The sequence below is a fragment of the Tympanuchus pallidicinctus genome, unplaced genomic scaffold, assembly GCF_026119805.1.
Source record: "Tympanuchus pallidicinctus isolate F22 unplaced genomic scaffold, pur_lepc_1.0 scaffold5, whole genome shotgun sequence".
Taxonomy (NCBI): domain Eukaryota; kingdom Metazoa; phylum Chordata; class Aves; order Galliformes; family Phasianidae; genus Tympanuchus; species Tympanuchus pallidicinctus.
Window position 1 is genome coordinate 60,312,495 of NW_026294769.1, and position 22,690 is coordinate 60,335,184.

Below are 22,690 nucleotides of genomic sequence, written 5' to 3' on the forward strand. Positions count from 1 at the left end.
GAAAATTAATATTTGTGGAGCAGAGACAAACTATCTCATCTGCAGATGGCGAGTACTGATTTTATGTTGAAACTTGTAAATTGAAGCATCACTTTAAATGATTTTCTGATTTTTAACCTATATATATATAATCCAGGTTAAAAAAAGAAAAAAGAAAAAAAGAAAAAAAAAACTGGGTGAAAAAAAAAATAAAAAACAAACAAAAAAACATGTAGAAGCAATGTGGGTTTTTTTTCTACAGACAATCAAGAAGGATGAACTGGTGTTTGAATATAGATGCAATTTCCTTCAATTTGAATGCAATTATGACAGAAATGCAAATAAATCATGCTGAAGAGTTTACATTGTATTTCTATGCCTTAAAGTGTACGCTTAGGCTGGTAAATGAGTCATGTGTTCCTGGTTTTCACTGTACCTTTTCATATTGTATTTTTTTATAGGATCTCTCATAGCAAGGAAACACTATCCATTTATGGCAGATGAAGATTCAGATTCATTTATATGTACGTTTGTTACATTCTGTTTTTGGATCCTTTAGTAACTGAATGAGCCAAACTTAGGTCAACCAAAAATATTTATATTTTGTACATGATTTATTGCTACTGAGTCACCTATAAATTATATCTTCCTACTCCACTCCTTTTGATCTCTTATTATTATGTTATTACCTGTATTATCAGGTAATATCAAGTCAGATATCAGGTAATCAAGTCAGAAAGCTAGCAACTAATTTATACTTATTTAAAAGAAAACACACCAAGCAAACTTGGAACAGCTATCCTATTTCCATTCTTAAAATAAAATAAAATGAAATGAAAGGAAATAAAATCACCAGTGTAGCAAATGTATTCCATAAAAATTCAAATATTATTTATCTCAAATGTCTCCCATTTATGTATAGATTTTAGTTTAGACCCCAAATTATCTGTTTTAAAAGATTTGATTCCACTCTCCACCTTACTTTTATTGCTGTGAATTGTAAGAAGCTGATACAATCAGACTCAAGGATACAGAGAGTTTTATTTATTCTGAAAACATGAATCCACAAAAGTGTTCTAAGTTTCTTCATGAATAATCAGTTAACATCTTTATTACATTTCAGGGTTCATACTTGTGGAATGAAAATGTACATAATAACAGAAATAAATAAGTGAAGAAAGATCAAATCTAGAAAATTTATGAACAGCTATGAGCTTTTTTCCATGTGTTTGCTCATATATTGTTTGCTCATATATATTTGCTCATCATAGACAATGTATCTTATCAATATATAGTAATATATACCAATTAATGAGTATATATCAATTCATATCTTGATGAAGGCAAAGTGTTAGTTTGTCCTTCTCAAACTGCAATATAGGTGCTTAGATATGGAAATAAAATCATGAAACCCTATGGAATAAAAATTATGAATCTACTCTTCAAAAAAAAAAATCAAGTGACATTGATAATTCTCTTCATTGTGGGATTTAAGCTTTTTTTTTTGCTGCTTTTGTTGTTATTGTTCACTTGTTTGTTACACTTGGATTGTATAAAAATTTAGAAGCGTGTAAGTAGAGAGAAGATAACCACCTGGAACTAACAGGGTCTTGCTGCTACCTTTTTTGCTCAAGTCACTTCACAGTGTGTTGTTTTTGCTTGACTATTAGTAACTTTAACATACTGGTTGAGAAAATATTTTGTTTTCATTATATATGTTAGTCCTTTATAAGTTTTCATTACTCCAATGGTGATCACTCACATTAATAATAGTGATTTTTTAGAAAAACAATTCTATTACAGCAGCAATCACTATAGCACATGCACTAGAAAATACAATTTGTCATACTTACCATGATAGCTAAGTACAAAAAAGCCACTAGTAGTAAAGTCACTGTGAAACTTGATCAGAATCTGATTGGAAGTACTGTAGACTGATTCTAGTGCAGTATTGCCACTAAACTGCCCAATTTGAGGAGAAGTTTGGTCTGGTCCATCCCTTAGAAAAACAAATAAAAGAAGACTTGTTTGTCCAAATAATTTAATTTCTACACAATTTATAAGGTAGTAGACTACTCTAAAAAGACATGAGTCATCTGAAACCAGATGAAATAAACTCTGAAAGTTTTTTGATATTCTGTATGTGAACAGGAGTAAAAGGGATAGTAGTTTGGAAAGCCATCCAAACTTATTGAAAAGCATGATCCTCCATTCAACCACCTCAGTGAAGTAATTTTTATTTTCTTTTTTAATTAAAAAGCCAGCAACTTTAAAGTAATTTATTTTGTGACTGTACTTCATCATCTTATTAATGTTCATGTTGCTGCACCTGTGTTTTCAAATGCCGATATTTGAAAAGAAGTAAAACTAATACAACAAATACTATAAAATACTACTACTACTACTACTGTGATTCTGTGATTCTGTGACGTGAAATTGCTTCATAGAAAGGAGGGAACAAGTGGATGGAACACTGGGAGTGAACAGTAGTGTTCTAACTTGTATGAATTGAACGGGGAAAGGATGTCTGCATGTCCGGATGTACACACTGAAAATAACTAAATTCAGGACAGATTCTGAAGTTCATCCTTCAAGTAGGGAAGAGTTAAAAGTATTCAAAATTATCTGAGTTTCATCAGAACAATAGTCTTTGTACATATTCAGATGAAATTTTTGTTAGAATTTAAAGCAAAGCAGGCAAATATCTGGGATGCAAGACAAGGCAGTTTGTAGTATAAGATGAAAAATAGCTAATGCCTACAAAAATGATCACAACAATGAAGACAACTGTTTAATATTTAGGTAATTGTGAATGAAAACCTGAGGTCTATAGGAATTTATATGAAGTCAAATTAATAGTTTTGTGCAACAGAAACACTAAATCAATAACAAATACTTCAAATTACCCCTCACTGTTCTGACTAAAAAAAATACTCTCTCAATCTCTGAATTACTGTTTAGGTAAGCTACCAAGGGTCATAACTGCTGTTGAAATATCTAAGGGACTCACTGGTATAGTTTCATGATTATGACAAAAGTTGTACCTCTAGCTGTGCCTATAGCCACCTGCCTTAAACAACTTTGAAACCTAGTAAAACGTGGGCCTCAATATCTGAAAAAAATCATGATTAACATGGATTCAAAATATAGCAGATATAGAGAGAATATAAAGATAATAGAGAGAATACATAGATTCAGTATATAGAAAACAAATGTTATTCACAGCTGCAGTTAGTTAAGAGTTTTTTTGTCATAACCAAATAGAGTCTTGACTTTTATCTTCTGTTAAATAGTTTGAAAGAAGACAACATGTAAGATATGAAGAAAATGTTACTCTAAAATGGCCTAATACACACAGTAGCAGCTGCTCATTTTCACATTTTTTAAGGATAAATTGTCTTTCAGAATTTGGCTACATCATACTTCTTGACCAAAAAAAATCAACAAGGCAAACTATTATTGGCAATCCACAGTTTCTGAATTCTTAACAAGAAAGGCTATGCAACTTTCTGTCCACTAATACCTAGAAAGAATTGTATATTGGAAAGCATGGGTTTGGGCAAATCACTCAGGACACCAGCATCAATGAAGAAATTATGAAATCATAAATATACCAATTTTAATTCATACTTTGTTGTATAGTGTCACATGAAGATTAATTAAAAGCCAGAAGTTTTTCCTTACCAGACAGTTATGAAATCATATATTGGCTCTGTCTGGAGAACTGTGAAATTGATGTAGATTCCATTCCCAGGTGGTACTCTTACAAGCCAGAAGCAGTCTTGAAAGTTTGGATACTCATCAGGATATCCTGGAGAATATATGGTGCCATTCATTGCAGTTATGTTTCCTCCACAGAGAGCTATAGAAAAGGTATTGTTTTCAAAAATGTTAGACAAATTTTGTGTTCTTCCTAGATCACGTGAAAGTTATAAGCATGTAAAGCCACTGCAGTGTACATCAAACAGATGTAACTGAGCTCTTTGAAGGGAATTAGAGATCTATTTTTGATATTATTAGTCAAAATGAAAAGAAAAAGATAAGCAATTACAAAGTCATAAATACTGTTGGATCTGGAATTAAACTGAGACACTGGGTTAAGCAATTCTCTGCAGAAGTTAAAAAAAAGAAAAAAAAAGAACAACATTTTTAAAAATTTGTGTAAATGACAGCTACAAATTATCATGAACAAATGAATTACTTAATTATTTTTATTTATTACCACAGGAATGTAGCCAATCAAAATTATCAGATGAAAGAGAAGATAGGGTAAGCTGATTAAGATGTCTGGGAAAAACTAGAGAGGAGTTTGGAAATGAAAATACTGTGTGTCACGATATTTAAAAAAAAAAAAAAAAAAAAAAAAAATCCTAATATAAATTCTGAGGGAAAAATTAGTGCTTTCTGAAATTCTTCTTGAAATACATTTTTAGACATCATACAGTGCAAAATTACAAAATTGCAAAAATACTCTGCATTTCAGAAACACTGTTAATCAAAACTATACAATTTTCTCGTCAAGGAGAGCCCATTCAAACTACAAAAAAAGGGATGGAATGGTAACCAAGATTCTAGAAAGCTAGAATGTGTGTGTCTAACCAAAGAATGAAGGTTTGAAAATTAAGATTTGCTGTGGTATTTCAGCTCTCTCCCAGCTGCGGTTGTGCAGCAAGTTTTCTCTTCCTTAACCATACTCTCACAGAGGTGCAACCTATGATGGTCATTGGCTCAGATTTGGTGATGGTATGCTCCCTCCCTGCTCTCAACTCCCTCCCTTTGGCAGTGTTCAGATAAGGCAGTCTTCCTAAATACTACGAGTCAAACATCTTAATCCACGTGTAGTGAGAAATCCAAAAGCCTCTTGAGCTCTAATCCTCATAGAAAGATTGTTTGTGACCTCCCAGATTCCTTCTACATATTGTGAAACTTGAGTGACTATAGTCTCAGAAGGTGGCTTATGTGGAATAATTATTGAATGTGACTTATTGACATATCCACATTTAAGAGAAGATACAGAATTGAGGAAATCCTCACGGTGGAATCCAATGAATATGCAGAATTTGTTCCAGGATAGTTCCCTAAACATCCAACCATATACTGCAGTAACACCAGGAAAGCTTGGTATGCTGACTCTAAGAGATATAGTATGAAGGGGGAGCAGAGCACAAACACCATGGCCAGGCTCTCTGATCAAACATCACAGGATGGGAACTTGATGGAACTGTGGAACTGATAGACTTCATAGTTGTTATCCCAAGTTAGTAGTTTTCCATTTTTTTCTGTCACAGGAATTGTAACAAAGATATATGACTAGAGTAGTGACTAGAGTAACTCAAGCTGCACCTGAAAGGAAGAAAGCAGTATAAAAAAGGCTTAAAAGAGAAGGAAACTTGGGGGAGATACAGACAAGTCAAGAGGACATCACTGACTTCCAGGACCAACAGGCTGGGATTATCTTCCACTGCCTCAGGGATGTTTCCATTACACTGAGTACCTCTTTGGTAAACTTAGAAAACTCTATGGAGTTATTTCATAATTCAACGTGTTTGCAATCAGCTGCATTAGTTACATTCTTGATACTTGCAAGTGTTCTGCAGGTAGTGTATTTAACAGTGTCGATCCAAAAGAATATATAATCTTTTGCTTCAACAATGAATGCTATTTATTAAAATAGCCATAGAAGTTCTCACTGAATGTAGGCTAACTCCTTAAGGGTGATTGTAAGAGCCATTCAAACATATAATCATAGAATCACAAGGTTGGAAAGGACCTACAAGATCATCTAGTCCAACCATCCTCCCATTACCATTAGTACCACAAGCTACTAAACCATATCTCATAGGTCCTCATCCAGATGCCTCTTGAACACTGTCAGGGATAGCAACTCCACCACCTCCCTGGACAGGCCATTCCAGTGCCTGACTACTTTCTGAGAGAATTTTTTTTTCCTTTTCCTTATCTAAATCTTTCAGGCACAACAAGTGGCCATTTCCTCAGGTCCTGTTTGTTGCCTGGGAGAAGAGGCCAAACCCCTCCTCAGCACAACCTCCCTTCAGGAAGTTGTAGAGTGCAATGAGGTCTTCCCTAAGCCTCCTCTTCTTCAAACTAAACAATTCCAGCTCTCTCAGCCACTCCTTATAAGCCTTGTGTTCCAGACCCCTCACCAGTTTTGTTGCCCTTTCTTCAGGGCCTCAATGTTTTTCTTGTAGTGAGGGGCCCAAAGCTGAACAAGGTACTTGAGGTGCAGCCTCACCAGTGCAGAGTACAGGGGGATGATTACTTCTCTGCTATGACCAGATCTGTAGAGCTGAACTGGGTAATTACTCTTTTAACACAACATATGGGGAAGCTTCCGAGTCTTCTGACCACTCTCCCTACTAACAAAATTGTGACCTGTAAAAACAATATTTTGATATGGATTATCAGTGCATTATTTGTATTTAGGTAAAGCATGTGTTATGGCTTATAAATATCAACTTTGATTCTGAACTGCAGGGTAAAAAGACTTTCAGTTTCACACCTCACCTGATATACTAATCTTATTCAGCTTTTAGTTTCTCAAGTAAGTAAGTAATGCTGACAAAATTGATTTTGTAGCCAGGTCTTAGGGAATGAAGGGCTGATGACTGTCAGCAATGAGATTTCTTGGAAGAGGAGAGGGAACAGGGATGAAAGTGAGAAAGACAAGTTAAGAAGGGTCAAAGAGGATTAGCTGGTACTGAGCACAGTCTACATGAATTTTAGGGGAAAAAGGATGCAAAACTATTCAAACAGGAAGAATGTTTAGTCACAGTTGATTTAGACAGTCTGCTTCAGCATATGTTATAGCATATGCAGCCTCAGAATAAAGCAAACACAAATTTTAAACATATTGTACTGCTATTAGTCAGATATATAGAGATATATAAACTTCAATTTTATGCTTTGAAACATGAGAACTTAATTGTAAACCAAAATACGTATAACTAATAGATTCCTAATCTTTTTCTTTCACAAATAATGAAATAAATATATATGTGTAGGATGTAAAAATGTCAAAACTTTTATTACAAAAACTTCAATAAATATTTATACCAAAACAAATGAATGACAAGTAACTTTAGAAATTTCTTGAAAATCTAAGTAATGTTAGCAGTCTGGAATCATGCAACACAAATTAGAGCCTCATGATCAGCTTTCACTTGATCATTTATCTGCTTCTCTAATCATGTTAAGTAGAAACAATGAACTTCTAGCAACAGCACAGGAAGTTCATCTGAGGTGATATCCTGCACAGCAGTACACTTTAAGGTAGCTTAGAATTGCAGATTCAGGTAAGGTAATTCAAAGAAATCCAGTCACTCCATTTCAATACGTGATTTGCCTTAATTCTGAGTCACAGAAAATACAGCAAGAACTAACTGATAATGAAAAGCTCAGCTGTTTAGCAGTTAAGATGTGAACCATTACTGTTCCCTTAGGATCCAGAAAATGAAAGTTGAAATTCATTTCTGATTAATTAACTTCTTAGCCTTTCAAAAGACAGACTGTGGAGGTGTCATCTCTCTTTTATATGATAAGGTTTCTCCCTCTGAATTCAGTGTCAGATAGGTCTTAATTTAGCTACTGCATCTCCCAGAAAAGCCTATGGCTCACTGCCTCATGAAGGATCTTAGAGTAATGAAGCTTCTAATTTAAATACATAAATTTAAGTAGATGATTCAGAATACAATGAAGAAATTCAGACAGCAGTAAAAATAATAATGCATTATGATACATTATTATTATTATTGCTATTGGTATTATCGTTATTATTATTATTTACAGACATTCCTTTTCAACTTGCTCAGTATTTTAAGTAGCACTCTTAATTCTGAGCTTTTTCCATTCAACATACAGAGAAGTCAGGCCTTTAACATGAGTACTCCTCCAGAAACTATGAGGGGGTGTTTTAGCTGTACGAAAGTAAATGCTTACCATCTCATATCAACCTCACCTTTGTGGAAACCTATGTTTAGACATATCAAGAATTTTACAGTCAGTAATTATTAAATGTTTGGAACTTAGGATTTCAGGATGACAGTCATGAATGTGAAGTATATTCACATCTATGATTTTTCAGGAACCTAATTTCTGTCTGAATATTGTCACAATTATGACAAGCCTGGAGACTCCAGCAATTAGCTATTTCATGTGGAAGAAATGCCAGCTCTTTGAAAAATAAATTTTGTGGTACACAGATACTTAAGATTTCTGTGCTAACTCAACATCCGTCCTTCTCTGTTTCAGAGTCTGGATAACTGACCTTTGGCCTGTTGCATAGGTACAGGTTCCTTTCAGTATAGTTAGGGATAAAAAATATTGTATACATCATCATATACATTCAATCTGCCTTAAAACTTTAGCTATGCACAAGTCACAGCTCCTTGAATCTGTGTACTTACTGTAAGGATATCAGTGTAAAAAGAAAACGTAAGAGGTTAAAAAAATATAATTTAAAAAATACCATTCACAAAAAAGTAAACAGGAAAGTCTTCAAACAACACTGTTTAGAAGACAACTTTACTTTATACCATCTTTGGCATATTTTTTTCCAACTTAAAAAACAATATAAGTAGCCAGAGTTGAGAAATTCAATATTTGACTCTTTTTTAACTTTATTCAGTGTAGAGCTTTTACTCTGTAGCACCACTTACATATATAAGCTGCACAGATCTCCTTATTCTGGGCTTTATGCCTACTAAAAATAAACTTAATAAGTTTTCAGTTCTATGAAACATTTCAGATTGTCTGCAAAAAGAATTCATACACTGAATTGGGTAATTCCTCTGCAAATACTACAGTATAAAATATAGGTCTCTATTAGATGAAAAGCTGAAAGAATTTCATTTAACAGATATTAAGGAGGAGTTACAAATATTGAAGGGTTCTTAGGCCACTCACAACACACCTTCACATCTGGGCAGAGGATGATTCCAGTTACGGCTAACACCATGAAGACAAGTCAGGGCAGAATTTCCAATTAATGTGTAGCCAGGAAAACACTCAAATGAAATAGTTTGTCCCACGGTAAAATCAGTCCCAATAACAAAACCATTCCGAAATGGTCGAGGGTCAGGACAGCTTTGTAGTTGATACGCTGAAATAGATAACAACAATAGAGAAAGTAATTTTTTTAAATTCATTTTAGATTTTCCAAAATAAAAACAAAATACAAAAACAAAAAACAAACAAACAAACCAAAAAAATGCTTTTCGTAAGAATAATAATAAAAAAACAACTTGAGACATTTCACATGCCATAATTCCCAGCACAGCAAGACTCAAAAGTGTACCCACATCAATTCTGGAAATATGCATAAAAACGTATTCACATTTCCAAACCTAAGATAGAAAACATACTGCCGTAACCAAAGTTGAAAGGATCTTATGTTCTCTACAGATTGAGAACGTAAAGCAAACGAACTAACAGCCTACCCTACATTTTTTTGAAAAAAGTATCTGCAAAGATAAAAGTGAAACTAGCCTCTCAATTTGACCTTTTTTATTTTCATAAGTACAGAATTAGTGCATTTATATGTCTAAAATCACAGGCCACTGGCTACAAATTGCTTTTGCAATTTACAAGGTGAAAATACTTCTCAATCAAAAAAGGTCCAAGCTCCTGTCTATTAAAATTAAGAAGCTGTGGAAGAATCTTGAAATTAGAAGGATGGTGAAAACTAACAGGTACAGGAAATGAATGTTACTATGGGAGGGATGAGGCTAAAAATCAGTGCACCTCTTAAAAAGAGTGGGAGAAAGATGAACAAACAGAATTGCAATAAATAGCAAAGGAAAATCAGGTACTCTGCAGTACATATTTAGTACTTTGTACAGTATTAAGGAACAGAAGGAGAGCCAAACTGAGAAGCATGCACACCAATACAGAAGCCTAAAACACAAGATGTGAGAAACAGAATGCCTGAACAAACCAGCAGCTCTGATGTGAAAGGCACTGCACAGAGCAGCAGAATTCCTAACACTGAGAAAGAAAAGACTCCAGGTGGGAGAATGGCATTGTTGCTTATGACTTTTAAGTTTCTAATAGTGGAAAAATATTATCAGGTGAGAAAAAAAAAAGGAAAAAAAAAAAGAAAAAAGAAGCACTGCAGAACACTCATAGCAGAGTACCTCCTAAGCATAAATGTAATGCTGAGCTGCCTCTACAATGTTCATATTAGGAACAGGAAATTTCAAGTACAATTAGAGAAAATGTAGCAATAATGAAATACCCAAATATACATGAATGAACTATATCAATAACTCACTGAGAGAACCTTTAGAAATACAACTTCGAATGTAGGGAATACTTTTTCCCTAGAACAAGAACTTTGAAATTTATCAATAAAAGATTTGGGTAATTGAGTTTTGAACAAAGTTGGTATTCAATCCTTATTCACCAGAAAGACAAATCATAACAGAAGACATATGTAGTTTAATTGTCAAATAAACCAAGCAGAGAAATATTACATTTTTTTGAAAGTGAATGTACTTGAGGTATATAAATATAACCAATATAAATGAGGTAGTGCAGTTTACAAATAATTAGCAGTCTGTAAATTCCCACTGCTTTAAAAGAAGAAGTAAAACATACTCTACAATTCAAAATACAAACAATGAAAAAAAAAAAGCAACTCCATAGTGGTTCAGAAAAGTATCCATGTGACTAAGTAGACTGCATTTTCAAAAAATTGTAAAACATAGCAGGCCAAATTTAAATAGCAAATAAAGAGAACAAAAATAATTTGAAAAATATCTTCCAGAAGATGTCTCAGATAATAGCTATAAAAGTACTTAACAACATCAGAAGCAGGAAAAAAGCTGAGGAATTGGTAAGTCACTTGATGCCAAATGTGCGAAGAGGGCTCTTCTGGATACATGGATGCCACAGTGAAAGAAACTCAGTAAATTCTGTTGTCTTTCTAGCTGAAGATACTGTAGAGATTTCCAAACAAGATACAGTGCCTGTACTACAAAGGTCAAAGACACTAGATCAGTTTGAAGTAAATACCAAAATATTACACTGAATAGGTAAGACAGAGGACCAGAAGCAAGAACAGTTCAACCAGAAGAGCTGCTGATCCAACATTTATGTCCCATCAAGATCTGTCCTATCAGATCATGGTTCTGCACTGCTTTAATCACATCTGTAAGTTCTTCAGGAGTCTGACTTATATGGTAGCATGAGAATGTAATAATACAAATTTCCTATAATAGCTTCACAGGGCATATGGCTAAACATGATTTCTTGGTAATGCGAAAGCAGAGCTTTGTAAAAGAATTTTGAAGAGGATATGACCAAAGTTCTAAAAAACCATGAAGATAGGAATAAGTCTGAATACAAATATGTTGTCAAATCCTCCAGTAATAGTAATAGTAATCTAAAAACAACTGTGGATGCTGGGAGAGTACAAAACCAATGGATCACAGAAATTAGCTATGCTTCTGTGCTAATAAGTAGCATATATTTTTCCAGTTATAAATATCATGATGAGTTAGACGGAACATTTGTCTGATACAAATGTTTCTGTTTATACACTCTTAGGAAAGAGGAAGAGGAAAGATAAGCCTGTCTCTAATCTTACTGGATTTTCTCAGAAGAATTTAAAGGCTCTATTATGAATTATCAAAGATTTTGTAGTAAGCAATCTTGATGACAGGTCTTATGACTAAGGAACTGGGATTGTTTCATCTGGAGAAGAGGAAGCTTGGGGAGACCTTTTTGTTATCTACAACTATCTGAAAGGAGGTTGTGGTGAGGTGGGGGTCAACCTCTACTCTCACGTAAGCAGTGATAGAATGAGAAGTAATAATCTCAAGTTGCACCAGGAGAGGTTCAGGTTGGATATTAGGAAAAAATTATTATCTGAAAGAATAGTCAGGCAATGGAACAGGCTGCCAAGGGAAGTTGGAAGTTTGGGTCATCATCCCTGGGAATGTTCAATAAACATTTAGATGTGGTACTAAGAAACATGATGTAGTGGGCAACTTTGGTGGTAGGTGGACAGTTGAACTAGATGATCTAGAAGGTCTACTCCAATCTTAATGATTCTCTGATTCTTTGATCTTGGTGATCTTTTCCAAGACATTGGCTTTTTATTATAGAACTAGAAACATTCATGCAATGCAAAATCTGCAAATCAGTATGCTTCAGATTGTAACAGTTTGATAGAAACAATTTTCTCTTGCACAATAAAAAACAGAGAGGAATTTTATTGGAATTATCTGCTCACAAATAGCAGCATCTGTAAAATGACTGCTGTCATTTTATTTATTAATAGCAGTAATCTTTTACTGTTCTTCTTGTGGGTAGATTCTGAAGTTCCCTTTCGGCTACAAATTATATCGTATTCCACATAGAAGTGAATAAAATCTTACCAAGCAGTTCAGTTCAAAATTGATTTTTGCTTTAAAAGCTAGCATTTTTTGCAGTGTCTCTCTTCCAGAATGTAACATAAGACTTCAAATCAATTCAGACTTGTTACTCTTGAAAGGGTAGTAACAAAATACTATAAATAAAATCTCTTAAAATCATCTTTTGATGTTACTAACATAATGAAAACAAGATAGTTTGCACTATACACGTGGTCTTTTTCTGTGAAAAGTGGTAACACAGTTCCTTTTAAATGAATGAACAATTATATAAAAAGGAACTATGATCTCCACACTAGTCTAGAATTGTCTATTTTGGAACAATAGAAAAAGAAGCTTCCAGTGAAATTACCAGCAAGGAAATTAAATGGATTAGGAGATTTTTGGATTAACATTACTCTACCCAAGCCTATCACGAGCTCTAAAGCAGTATTTAGAACTTTTTCTTCTCAAACCCAAGACAAAAAATTGAGATCTCCATACAATTATGAACATCAAACATCAGAGATTCTTATTTCATAAATCCCTGCAATGTAAATTAATATGCCAACCAAATTCAGATATGAACGTTTGCCTGTACATTAACTTATTTTTAAAGGGACACAATTACTTTTTCATTGTCACTTTTATTTAATGTTTAACTCTCAGGACTGCGAAATCAAGAAGCAGTCTTCAACAGTCATCTTGTTTTCACATAAGAATATCAAACTCTTACCTTGATACAAAATATGAAATCCTTGCTTATTCTGTGAGTAATCACTGTGAAAATATAAGCTAGTTTCATGAGTTGTGCTGAACAGAGAGGCTGGTAGCTGAGGGCCACTTAGTCTCCCAATCACAGTGCTAGTTTCTGTAGATCCACTTCTGACTTCTAAGTAATCATGTATAGTCTCCGTCGAGAAATTTACAAATTGTAAATGGACACCTGAAAAATATAGCAGAAATTAGAAGCCACTCATTTCACTACCAGTGAAGGGAAATAAAGTATGTATATTTTAGACTGATAATATCAGAAAACAATGTGACCAGTGGAAATGCATGTTATGCTCTCATGTATAATTCATGGGATTCAGCGAGAGGCATCCTTTCTTCTCATACCTTACTAATCCTGAGATGTTAACAAGGTAATGCAAACCTGATCTAGGGCATTGAACTATAAGATAATTATATTCTCCTTTTGGAATACTAAGCTATTTATTAATGAAGAACACTTGAATGACAACTCAGTCATTGGTCACAGCCAACACATGAAGGCAAAATCCTGTTTCACAAACATAAATTTTCTTTCATAACAAGGTTACCCACTTAGCTAAACAAGAGAAGCCAGTTGATTTAAACAATCTGGATTTCAGCAAAACTTTTGATACTGTTTTCACAGTATCCTTCTGGAAAAAACATCCAGCATAAAGCTAGAAAAATACATAATATGGTGGGTGAATATAACACATAATATGAATATGAATATAATACATAATATGATAGTTGATGGTTCAGGCTCAAAGGGTTACTGTAAATGTGATTATGTCAAGCTGGCTGTCAGTCACTAATGAGGTCCCACAGGTCTCCATTCAGGGTCCCATTCTTTTCTATTTTATTATAAATGAACTAGATACAGTACTCAAATGCATACTATATATACTTGCGGACATTACAAAATTAGGAGGAGCTATTGAATCCCATGGTGGTAGAGAGGCATTGCTAAGAGTTATTGAGAAGTTAGAGGGCTGGGCAATCATCAACTACGTGAAATTTAACAAAAGGAAGTACCAGATTCTGCACCTTGGTTGGGGTAACCCTAAGTACATGTATAGATGGGTAGAGAAGCTTGAGAACAGCCAAATGGAAAGAGATATGGTTGATGGCAAGTTGAATCTGAGTCAACAGTCTGTCCTGGAAACTAAAAGGGCCAATTGTACCTTGTGGCACATTAGACATGGCACTGTTAGTGGGCTGAGGGAAAGGATTGTCCTGCTTTGCTCTGCACTGATGCAGCCTCATCTTAAGCGCTGTGTGTGTTTTCAATCATTACAATATAAGGATGTAGAAAGACTGGAGAGCATCCAAAGAAGGGAAGCAAAGATGATTGAAGGATTTATGATGGAAGACATATGAGATCACTTTATTTGTTCAGCCTAGAGAAGATGAGGCAGGAGAAGTCTCATGATGGCCTATAATATCCTCAAGGGAAGTGGAGGTGCAGGTGCTGATCCCTCTGGTGGCAGCAAGAGGACCTGAGAGAACAGTGTGGATCTGTGTCAGGAAGGGTTAGTTGGTCTGGTTCCTTCTATACCAAGCCATTCTGTATTTTATTTACTACTAGTTTCATTAGAAACACTTAAAAAAAGAAATCTTATGGAAAGTTCCTATGATGGTGCTTTTGAGTCTTCCCTTTTACATCTAACTCAGAAGAGTTAGATGGATGTGTCTCATTTGGGCTATATAACCAGAGCTCAACTAAAACCCAATTTAACCATCACTTTTTCAATTTTTTTTGTTCAATTTTACAGTGAAAAGTAAGGTAATGACATAATGGTATAATAAAGTATCAGTGCTATTTGAATGAAATAATAATAATAACAATAAAACCACAACAGTTAACTTTAATCTTGAGTCTTTTGAATGAAATGTACACATAACAGTTGGATTACATTTGGAAATCCCTATCTCAAGATTATGTATTTCCCACAATAATAGATACTGTTCAGCTAATGTTACAGAACGTTTAATAATCTTCATGTTAAACAACTCATGCAGAATAAATGGCTTTCGTGTAAATCATAAGATAATCAAACTCACTGGACTTAAAATTAAAAAGATAACAGATGTGATTTAAAAAAGAACAGAGGAGTAATCTGAACAGATGTAGAAAGTATTTGGGGTGACACATTCACTACTCCTGAAGGGACAAATCTGCTGAAGAGAAAAATTATCATGAGAAAAAGAATATGACAGAAGATGCTAGTTATCAAATGGAAAACATTGAGACACATATGAAAAAGAGAATGCCATTCAACCAACTTATAAAGAAGAACTCCAAGAAGTACACATGCTCCTATGCAACTACCAGAAATGTAAAAACTTAGATGGATCAACTTTATTGGCTAGCTTTTAATCAAAATTTTGCAATAGTATATATATAAGAGCCACACAAAGATCTTAAGAGGGTTTTACATTATAATTGAAGAACTTTCATTGTCTATGCAAAATTCCTGGTGATAAAAAAAAAAAAGTCTGAAGATGCATAACTTGAGACATAAAAGAGGAATGACAACTGCATGTTCACTGCAGCCCATGGAAAGATTATAGAGAGAAGCTATGGACTAAGATTATGTCTAACTGCAACCAATTTCCAATCACATAAAAGACAAAAGGAACATGGGAGTAGCCAACCTGGATTTACTAACAGAAAATTACATATGATCAGCACTGACTTCCTTCTATGATTAAATTACTGTGTATATTGACAAAAGCAAAGAGTGATTATAATACTCTTACTATCCTATGGTTTCATATTTTATCTTCTATAGCATTCTCATCTAGGTGAAAATATGTAAACTTGATGAATGGGCAGGAAGTGGGTTAAGAAAAAGTTGAACTTTGAGACTACAGTTAGTAATTGTTTGATATCCAGTTGGTAGCCAGCAGCAGAGACAGTATTCCATGGGTTCCAGAGACTAAACTATTTTATGTCTTCCTGAGAGACCTGGATTAAGAGAAATCACCTTGAACAAATCTGTGGAGGATACTAAATATCGGATTATGGTTGGTATACCAGCAGTTTGTGTCCAAGATAAAGTGAAAAAAAACTGGAAGACTAGGTCAACAATCCTTAAAAAAGCTCAAAGGTTTGCACAAGTTAATAAGTTCTGCACATGAAGCATATGGGAAATCTGTTTGTATGGTTTGGGAATGGACTGAGTGAGCAGTAGCCTTGCTGAGAAGAATATGCCAATCACAGCAGATGTGATGTAGCACTGCTGACAGTTTTGCTTTCAGTGGGAGGCTTCTAGAGATCCCTTCCCAGGATATTTTCTGTTCTGCTCCTATATTCAGCAGGGACATGCAAAAAAAGCCAAATCAAGTCAAATGTAGCTTTTTCTTCTCCTAAAGTGATACTAACTTGGTTTAAAATATTTGGGATATTTTTATTGGATTTATGGACTCACAAAGAAAAACCAAATATGTTTAGTTAAAAACTGTGCTTAATTCCAATTAAACAATAATATGTTTATTATAAAATCACAGTGTATTTTAAATGAAAAACTGTAGGTTTTTAATTCTTAATCTTTTTTTTTGAAGTTCTGATTAATTCTTTAAATAAATTCAAAATTTTTTTTTTTTTTTTTTTTTTTTTCTTAAGACATATACTGTGTTTTGAATCTATAAACCATTCTAAACCAAAACCAACTTGGCTCTTGAGCAAACACATACCAAAACCAATTGGCAATTTTATTGTCCATGTGCAATCCAAACTACTAGGATAGTTGCCAGGAAACCCAGGGCTCAGGATCACTCCGCTGAAGTCTGACATGCCACCACCACATTGTGCTGCCAAAAAAAAAAAAAAAAGACATTATTCAAAAAAGTATGGTAAATAATATAAATTATAAATAATGTCAAGGTTTATATTTCAAAAGATACATAAACATTCCTATACCACTAAATACCTATTACAAAGCAATTTACAAGTGGATACTTAAAAATACATATTTGTCTTTATCTGAATTGACTAGGCTTTAATTTGAGGGACACATGCACTTGGACAGAGGAGAGGCATTCATTCTGCCCACTTTGTTTATAATTTAATAACAATTTAATAATGGTTTTCATTTATAATGAGATCTGTAGCATCTTGCTTTCTATACACTGAAGATTATAAATATGAATAAATTTTATTACTGGGTAACCCAAACAAAAGTCTTCTATTCAGCGATAAAGGATACTAAAAGGGCTTTATAACTGACATATTTATTTATCACCTAAAGAGAATATATTCTAGTGCATGTCAGATACTTTCTTTAGCTTTCTGGCAGGCTTCCAGTGCTTCTCCAACAATATTAATATAGTCTTCTATATAGGTTGATTTGAACAACAATGTATCTTGTTAAATAGGGCACACTTGCCTCCCTGGTGCATTCATCAGAGATGACAATGTAATGCTATTTTTATTTTAGTATTTTCTGTAGTACTCATCTACTGTGGAAATGATTCATAAATAAATGAACTATGTTTGTAAGGATTTCTGGAGGTCTCACAGCTAACACAGGAAACAATGACTGGTGCATATCTCATTCTTTCTCCATCTGACAGTGCATTCCAGAGGGGTTCTGCCAAAATCTGCAGTATACTGAAAAAATTTCGTTTCAGTCTGGCCTTTTGCACTTTAAGTTATCTCACTTTTCCTCTTTCTTTTTTTTTTTTTTTTTTTCCTCCACATTTGCGTATCTAGATTTTTCATTCTGACATGTTTAAGAAGTTTTATTTATGATGAACATACCTAAACATATTGGAATAGGGTAATTCCATCTTCTTACTGGTCCAGGCATACAAGTGATATGTGAATGTCCCTAAAATGACACAACATTTGCTAATTCGCATAGTAAAGAGTATACAACATGTGCTACATGATTAGTATTCCAATAAAACAAATTAATAATTAAAAAACCCCAAAACAAAACAAACAAACAAACAAAAAAAACCCCTCAGAATATGTTTTAAAAAGTAGAAAAATGTAGACTGTACACTGAATTTTATAAAACCTTCAAAACAGAGCACAATGTACTCTTAACCAAGGGACAGTTAGCCAATCAGAAAATTGTTTTTATTCCCTTAATATTGTTTCTAACAGTCTCCAGATGAACTTCAAAACACCAGCTTTAATTTAATTCAAGGTTTTAGAAAATAAAGATCTCATTGAAACAATGTATACATACAACTGATCTGCATAATTTGTGGAATATGAAAAAAAATACTAACTATACACGGTAGATACAACCAGGTTAACATTTTTAAATTCATACTGAATGATTCTGTGACTTCATATTCTAAATTTAGTATTTACCTTCAACTGTGAAATAGCTTAAGTATCTGAAATCTCAGATATTTAAGGAAAGTCTTCACAACAGTGTCTCTTTGCAACAGAGTAGATGTTATGATTTCAAGGCAATCTGTTGCAGACTTGGTAAAAAATCCACCAGAGTAAACCACTACTTTTACTGTTCATCAGCTTCATCTAACTGTGATTGTATTCCCAGGACAGCAAATTAAAATGAAACTTCCTTGGAGAAAACTGTACTTGGGATTTCTTGCAAAACCACACAGTGCAAACAAAAATCTTGTCTCCTTAGTATTCATATGAAAAAAGTTGTTAATTTTAATGTTAAATCTCCCTGTCAGTTCAGATTCTGTAACATTTGAAGGAACCAAGTATCTGTAAAACATCCAGAGTAATTACAAATAGTTTATTTATTACTGTGCAAACCATTCACTTCCTCTCCTAGAATAAAAATGAATGCACTTTCTCCATAGGTAGAAGTAGGCATATCTGCTCATTTCTAGAATAAGTAAATAAATGGACAAAGTCACACTCTACATGACAGAAAAACATTATGGAAGGAGGAGTATTTTCTTATGTGTTTGCGCAGCCTATGCTCCAGTGTATTTCCTTTATTTCAGGAATGTACTATCGATTGTCTTCTCACATGTTTGTATTGAAGTCTGGAAACAAAACAAGGATGCAAAACAAAACGAAGCAAACAAAATCAAACAAATAAAAAAAAAATTGACATTTCCCAAGTATGATTTGCTACAATGAAGAAACAAAACAAACAACAAAAAAATAGATTCCAATGATCATTTTCACTGCTTCATTTCCTTTTTCCTCTTGTCCACTTTTTATATTGTTCATCAAGCAATTTAACTTAATTTGCAAAAGCTTCAGAGCTCAGCTATAAATATGAAAGACATCATCAGTAATAGATAAGCTATAATCTCTAACCAAGAAGAAATACAGAACCACAGACTCTTGACAGAAAATTTGAAGGTTGGAAATTTAATATTTTGTAGAAATATATGTAAGTTTTGCAAATTAATCATGCAATCAATATTCAATATCCACTTGACAGACCTAACAATTATCACAGCGAAGAAAAAAAAGGCACCATTTGAAATTGGAAACTTAGCTCACCTGAAGGGAATAACCCTGGTCACACTGAAAAGAAACCACATCTCCAACCATGTATCTGTCTCCAATTTTGATCCCGTTGCTCGGTGTCTGTGGTTCAGGACAAGAGTCCAAACCTATAGCTGTGAAAAATTGGGAAGTTCAGACATTTAAAGTACCATAGAATCTGATAATAGATTCACATTGAACTTCTTTGGCACAGCATACTGATATTTTAGGAAGTACTTGTATGCCAGCAATCTGTATGAGTATCCAAATACACTAATTTTGGAAAAAACTGTCATAAAAGGAGAAAAGCTTCTTTATTTCCAAGCAAAAGAAAGAGAAAGAAACATTTTCCAAAAATTTGCAGCCTAAATGCAAAAATCTCTTTACTGGTTCACTCATTTCATTCCTACTGCCACTCTCAGAACTGACCACAGCCTACCTAAATGAAACTGAGTGCAGACACACTTTCCTTTCTCAGTATCTATTCCAGAGAACACTGAGCAATGCTACACTGAGTGCAATATTGTAGATTGAATATTACATCAAATTTTTAATTCATTTTAAACAAATAATTGAATGTTATGGGAATCATGCATAAAGCAATGAAAGAAACTCAACTGATCTCAAAGAAAGCTAATTATATTCATACAGAATAATTATCTAATTAATAAAATTTCACCTGGTAAATGAAGAGTAAATTAAGATACATAGGGGCATAGAATGCATAAATTCTATGATAGGATGTGTTTTGTATAATACAAATCTGAGGTTTCAACATACAAGTGAAAACAGTAGAAAAACAATTATTGATGGGATCTCTGTTAAGTTTTAGAATATGATTCTCTATGACAAAAGGAATGGAAAGATATACATATTTCCCCTCAAATTTGTGTATTCTTGAATATGTGGAATAGATTTGGAAGTAGGCAATGTATTGAAAAAAATATTTACAGCCAACTCACTTGGCAATTGCTTACCATTTAACTTTGATGATATTCACTAAGAACTATGTACTAACTCCTCATATTGACTTCCATCAATGTTGGTTCCAATGAAACACAATAATCATGTGAAGTACTGTCATTAAAATATGATCATTACTTTTTATTTACTTTTTCTAAAAAATAATCCAGACTTTCATGGCAGGAAGCTTTGCCAGAGATGACCAGAGGAAAGCGGCTATGCAAGTTAATAAATTATGTTCTGAGCAGTGCATTTATGGTGAAATTTCAGTATAAAGATAAGAATTTTACATTGTTAGCTATCAAATCCTGAGAAAAATCCTGACTAAGCTGACTCGTCAGTGCAGAAATCTGCAAGAGACAAAAGTCCAAATACACTATGTCATACACAAAATACACTGTCATTTTCTTTCCTAGCAGTGATGGGAAAGTATTGCTCCTCAACTAAATTTCCTTTATCAAATTCATAATTCAGCCCAATCCAAAATTTTGCACATTATGTGAAAGAAAATTAGGTTGAAAACAGAACAAAGGAAAACATAAAGCGTCCTTCAATCTATGGCTAATAGCAGATGTGTCTTCCCTAGATAGGGATATATAGAGTGAAACAGCTGGTGCCTATAAGTCAAGATCCACATTAATTGCAAAATTTTTATCAGCTTCTCATAGTCTGGTCATTTGCTATTGTCCATTACTGTTTTAAGGCATTAGATGAGATCACAGAATCACAGAATGGCCTGGGTTGAAAAGGACCACAATGATCATAGAGTTCCAACCCCCCTGATGTGGGCAGGGTTGCCCACCACCAGACTAGGCTGCCCAGAGCTATATCCAGCCTGGCCTTGAATGCCTCCAGGGATGGGGCATCAACAACTTCTCTGGGCAACCTGCTCCAGTGCGTCACTACTCTCTGAGTGAAAAACTTCCTCCTAATATCCAACCTAAATCTCCCATGTCTGAATTTAAAACCATTCCTCCTTGTCTTATCACTATCTACCCATGTAAACAGTCATTCCGCTTCCTGATTATACATTCCCTTCAAGTACTGGAAGGCCACAGTAAGGCCTTGTAACAGGGTGTCTCTATTTTAAATTTCAAAAAAATCTTGATAATATTTTCTATTTTTTTTTAATTGGTTTATGGTGTATTTCACAGATTTTATGAAGTTTTTGTGGTCACTTAATTCTATTTCATACTTGACGGACCACTCCGTCAAGACTCCACTTCAGTAGCCATCACACATGCACAGTAATTTATTTAACAGCATATCTTTACAAAATATACTCCATACCACGGAAAATTTTAATTCAGTTTACTATGTCAGCAATTCAATATTTTTCACAATAATTCTACCCTTACATTTATTTCTAACAAAGTTTACAGTTTTAAACATTGTTTTGAGATTTCCTCACTCCATCCCAAATTCTACATTATTTTTTTAATTGCATATCTCTATCACTTGTACATGAAATATTAATTTATTATTAATCTTGATAGTTCACTGAGCTACTGGCTACCAGGTATCTTCTGAGAGATGTCAACATTCTTCCCTAAATCACATTTTTTCAGCTTTTACTTTTATGTACTGACTCACAGAGCATATCTTGAATACGTACACAAACTCTCTCTCATACAAACTGTATAAATTCATGTACACACCTATCAAACTTACATCTATTGTCTTTGGCATGGAATAACACTTGTAACAATATACTGTGAATGCTTGCTTTATTTAGGGATGAGAGCTGCATATCAGTAGTACACTACATACTTCAATTTTTTGTACAGTGTGAACACAGAGGCATTCTCACTTGCACTGGATTCAAATTCATATTATTTTATTTTCCTAACTTCCTATGTTTTTTCTCACCAAGGTTGTAGAAGCTGAGACAGTATCTGTATTTTAAGGAAGCAGAAGGATAAATATAACCTATGATGAATGTTTAGACATGGAAAAATTAGCATTTTTGCAAGGCTGTGTTCTCCAACAGCCTAATCAGATCAGAGCATGGGATCTGCATACTGTAAAACTGACAAGAATTAACTATGAAACAATTATGCAAATTAGACTGCAGAGCAAATATGAGCAGAGGGAATTGAATAGCCTGGTAAAAATAAAATTCAAACAAAACATCAATGACTGTCAGAATGCCAGCTAGTCAGATCACGCAATCTCTTTCAGATAG

The 22,690-nt window shown here is 33.9% G+C and overlaps 1 protein-coding gene across 2 annotated transcripts in view; it reads right to left on the reverse strand.

Moving 5' to 3' along the window:
- CSMD3 (CUB and Sushi multiple domains 3) overlaps positions 1 to 22,690 on the reverse strand; it is a 512,773-nt gene that overhangs the window by 71,689 nt on the left and 418,394 nt on the right. For both annotated transcript variants that reach the window (XM_052703606.1, XM_052703607.1), the window contains 7 exons: positions 19,558 to 19,676; positions 17,869 to 17,938; positions 16,803 to 16,919; positions 13,087 to 13,296; positions 8,909 to 9,097; positions 3,664 to 3,841; positions 1,833 to 1,978 (listed from right to left, as the gene is read on the reverse strand). In XM_052703606.1, coding sequence (XP_052559566.1) covers positions 1,833 to 1,978; positions 3,664 to 3,841; positions 8,909 to 9,097; positions 13,087 to 13,296; positions 16,803 to 16,919; positions 17,869 to 17,938; positions 19,558 to 19,676 — 1,029 coding nt within the window. The remainder of the gene's footprint in view (positions 1 to 1,832; positions 1,979 to 3,663; positions 3,842 to 8,908; positions 9,098 to 13,086; positions 13,297 to 16,802; positions 16,920 to 17,868; positions 17,939 to 19,557; positions 19,677 to 22,690) is intronic.